Below are 3,148 nucleotides of genomic sequence, written 5' to 3'. Positions count from 1 at the left end.
CCACGCAACGCGCCTGGCTAGCCCACGACGGGAAAGTCCAGCTTGATCCTGGCCCATGGCATTGGAAGCGTCTTTTCAAAGCCAGAGTTTCGACGTCGGGGTTACGCGGGGCGGATGATTACTGAGCTCGCGAAGAGGCTGGACACATGGCAGCAGGAGGATTCGGTGCGGAAGAGGGGTGTATTTTCTGTCCTCTATTCGGATATCGGCAAATCTTTTTATACGGAACGTGGCTGGAAAGCCTTCCCTTCGTCGCACATCAGTCTCCCACCCGTCTCCAAAGATAAAGGAAAGCAGAGTGTTTCTGGAGCCGATTTAGGCATGGCGGGGGGAATGCAGGCCGACGACGTCAGACGGTTCATGTGCTCTAATGCAGCACTTGAGAAATACCAACAAATATTACGGGAGGCGTCCCACAATTCAAAAAGGGCCAAGGTTGCATTTATGCCTGATTATGCAGCTTTGAGCTGGCATTGGGCTCGAGAGGAGTTCTACTCGAAGATTCTGTTTCCCGGCAAGGGCGAGCCTAAAGTGAAGGGCGCCTGCGTTGAAAGCCGTAAGGTTTTCATTTGTTGGAATCGGAACTTTGGAAACACTGAGAAGGACAACGTGTTGTTCATACTGCGAACGTTGTACGAGGAACCAAGGTCGCCAGCCGAAGAGAAAGCGGTAGTTGAAGCACTGGCTGCAACTCTCTATTGCGCCCAGTTGGAGGCACATGAGTGGGGCAGGAGCCGTGTTGATATTTGGAATCCGACTCCCGTCGTCGAAAAAGCTGTTAAAATGCTGAGTCCGACGGCGCAAGTAGAGCATAGGGAACAAACCAGCATATGCAGCCTGAAATGGAATGGCAAGCAGCTTGGGCTAGGCGAGGACGTTGACTGGTATTGGAACGAGAAGTACGCCTGGTGTTGAACTTTGATTTTTGTTTTCTGAAGTTGAGCCCCGAGCTCCTTCTCATGCATCTCCGGGTTTTAATTTTCTATCTGTATGCCAAGAGGTTGGTTGATGTTTTAAAGGGCGGTGGCTTTAATTACCGGCTTTAATGCCCATAGACCACAGGGGGAGTACTCAGATTATCTGGAGTCGATATCGTTGATTTTTGGTTGTTTATGCGGCCCATTTCCAGTACATTTTCGTATGGTAATCGAAGTTTATCACTGGCTTTCATGTTTCACCCATGTTTTTTGAGTCCTGAACGAGTAGCCTTGGGTTCAGCCCTTGGCTTATAACAAACGCTCGCCGGGTCGGGATATTGGTGGCAGTCGTTCTGTGTTATTTTTGCCGCAATTTGTTCGTCAGTCCGTTACTCAAGGAAAGATGTCCTTCTACATACAGCACGTTCAGGATAAATGTTTTTGTATGCATAGACGCGCAGTATTCTACAAACACAGGAAATACCTTTACATACCTTCAAATTATCCCACGTAGCTCTGCACCTCCACGACTCCGGCAAGAGATCCTTCCAGCTCTCCATGAATTGGGCACGATCCATCGCCATCGTTGGATCTGGCGCGTTAGCCTCCAGATAACTCTCCCCAACCCAGCTCACAGTAGTATCTCTATCAAAACTTGCCCCTAAAAGTATTAAATATGTTAGCATGCATTCATCCATTGCCAAAACGAGATATACACTTTGTAATCCTAACTTACATTTAATCTCCTCACAAACCTTCCCCAGACCCACCGATGCAGGATCCCCCATTAACCTCCTCACCAACGCATCGAATAACGACCTTGGAAACCCGGCATCTCCACTCCCTTTCCCATCCCCTTCATCCCCATCCCTAAAACCCCGCCACAAATCCTGTGCCAAAAACTGCTTCCCCACATCAATCCCCTGCAACACAGCCGCATCCAGAATCCTTTTCCAAGCCTGGACCCTTACATCAGCCGATGGCCGCCAACAAGCTAGTCGAAAACCAGCAGCAGAAGTAACACCCCTACCACCAAAATCGCGTTCGAAATGCACAAAACCCGCACATCTCCACCCAGCTCCGTTCACACTCCGGCAGCGACAACGGCACGTCCGCAAATACCTTCCTCATAACCCTCCGCCGCTCCCGCTCCCTTCGCACCGTTGTATTAGTAGAAGCCGCAGATAACCCCGTATCTTCATCGCTGCCATCGAGCATATCAACATCCCCACCCTCCTCGGCATGCGTGCCGCTATACACACGCAGAGCGCGCTGCAGGTATGGGAACGCGGAGTACGCGTTACTACTATCCATCTTCACGAGTTCGAGCGTGGCGTTGCATTTGGCGATGGTTGTGATGCAGGCAGGTGCATCTGGCTTTGGCTGCTGCGGCTGGTGGGGGGTGGTTGAGCGGCAGGGCTGGGTGAGGTATATGCAATTCGAGGAGTGGACTTGGCGGACCATGTAGGTTTGGGTGGCTGTACAGAGGTTCACGTAGGCGTCGCTGGATGTTGAGGGGGCAGAGGAGGAGGAGGCTCGTCCGGACTTTAGGTAGAGACTATGGAGTTTTTGAAGGATTGCAGGTCCGGTTAGCGGCATATGATTGATTTACGTTTCTTCATGTTCTTTTGATATGCGGTATATACATACGTGGATCCATTCCCGGAGGAAATGAGCTCTGCCAATTCGGGTGGTAATTCGAGGAGCTTGAGCGCTCGTTGCGGGGTAGAGTGTGTGAAGTCCAGTACTCGATCCCTTGGTTTTGCCATTGTTATGTGGGATCACCCAATCAATCCAAATAACCATCAATTCCACAACTGAGTTTGTTGTACAGTGATCAAAAGGGCGTGCTATTTTTGTCTCTGTGGAGCTGTGTGGGTTGACAACACAGGCTCTACGATGCTTTGCTTCCAGCGCGCGTCTTTTTGTTAGGGTTCTCGGCGGGCCGCGGTGGTGAAACTTTAATCATGGTCCCACCACCAGGCTAAGGCGCCAATCAATCTGGAATTTTACACTCGAATAAATATGATATATAGGAGGCTGGCTAACCATGGTGCGAAGATTTTTTCCTCGGCCTAATACTTATCAATAAGATAGCGCAAACAAATTTTGCGTCATGGTGAATTATGAGAAAATTATAGGATACAATAAACGGGGGGGGAATAAAAGTAGGAAAAATAAATTCATAATTGTGAACCACAGAACTGGTTCTAGATGGTGGAGGATTAGGA

The 3,148-nt window shown here is 49.7% G+C and overlaps 2 protein-coding genes across 2 annotated transcripts; one reads left to right on the top strand and one right to left on the bottom strand.

Moving 5' to 3' along the window:
- Window positions 1–114: 114 nt before the first annotated feature.
- Window positions 115–915, top strand: HCAG_01004 (predicted protein; the record flags this gene model as incomplete). Its single annotated transcript, XM_001543908.1, has 1 exon — window positions 115–915. One exon carries the CDS (start codon window positions 115–117, stop codon window positions 913–915), a length of 801 nt encoding a protein of 266 aa, XP_001543958.1.
- A 259-nt stretch (window positions 916–1,174) lies between these two features.
- HCAG_01003 (predicted protein) lies at window positions 1,175–2,686 on the bottom strand (the record flags this gene model as incomplete). Its single annotated transcript, XM_001543907.1, has 5 exons — window positions 1,175–1,270; window positions 1,412–1,578; window positions 1,654–1,876; window positions 2,040–2,475; window positions 2,568–2,686. 5 exons carry the CDS (start codon window positions 2,684–2,686, stop codon window positions 1,175–1,177), a joined length of 1,041 nt encoding a protein of 346 aa, XP_001543957.1.
- Between the last annotated feature and the right edge of the window lie 462 nt (window positions 2,687–3,148).

The sequence above is a fragment of the Histoplasma capsulatum genome, genomic scaffold (genome assembly GCF_000149585.1).
Source record: "Histoplasma capsulatum NAm1 scaffold_1 genomic scaffold, whole genome shotgun sequence".
NCBI lineage: Eukaryota > Fungi > Ascomycota > Eurotiomycetes > Onygenales > Ajellomycetaceae > Histoplasma > Histoplasma mississippiense.
The sequence above is the reverse complement of the archived record's forward strand: the minus strand, read 5'-3'. Positions and strand labels throughout refer to the sequence as shown.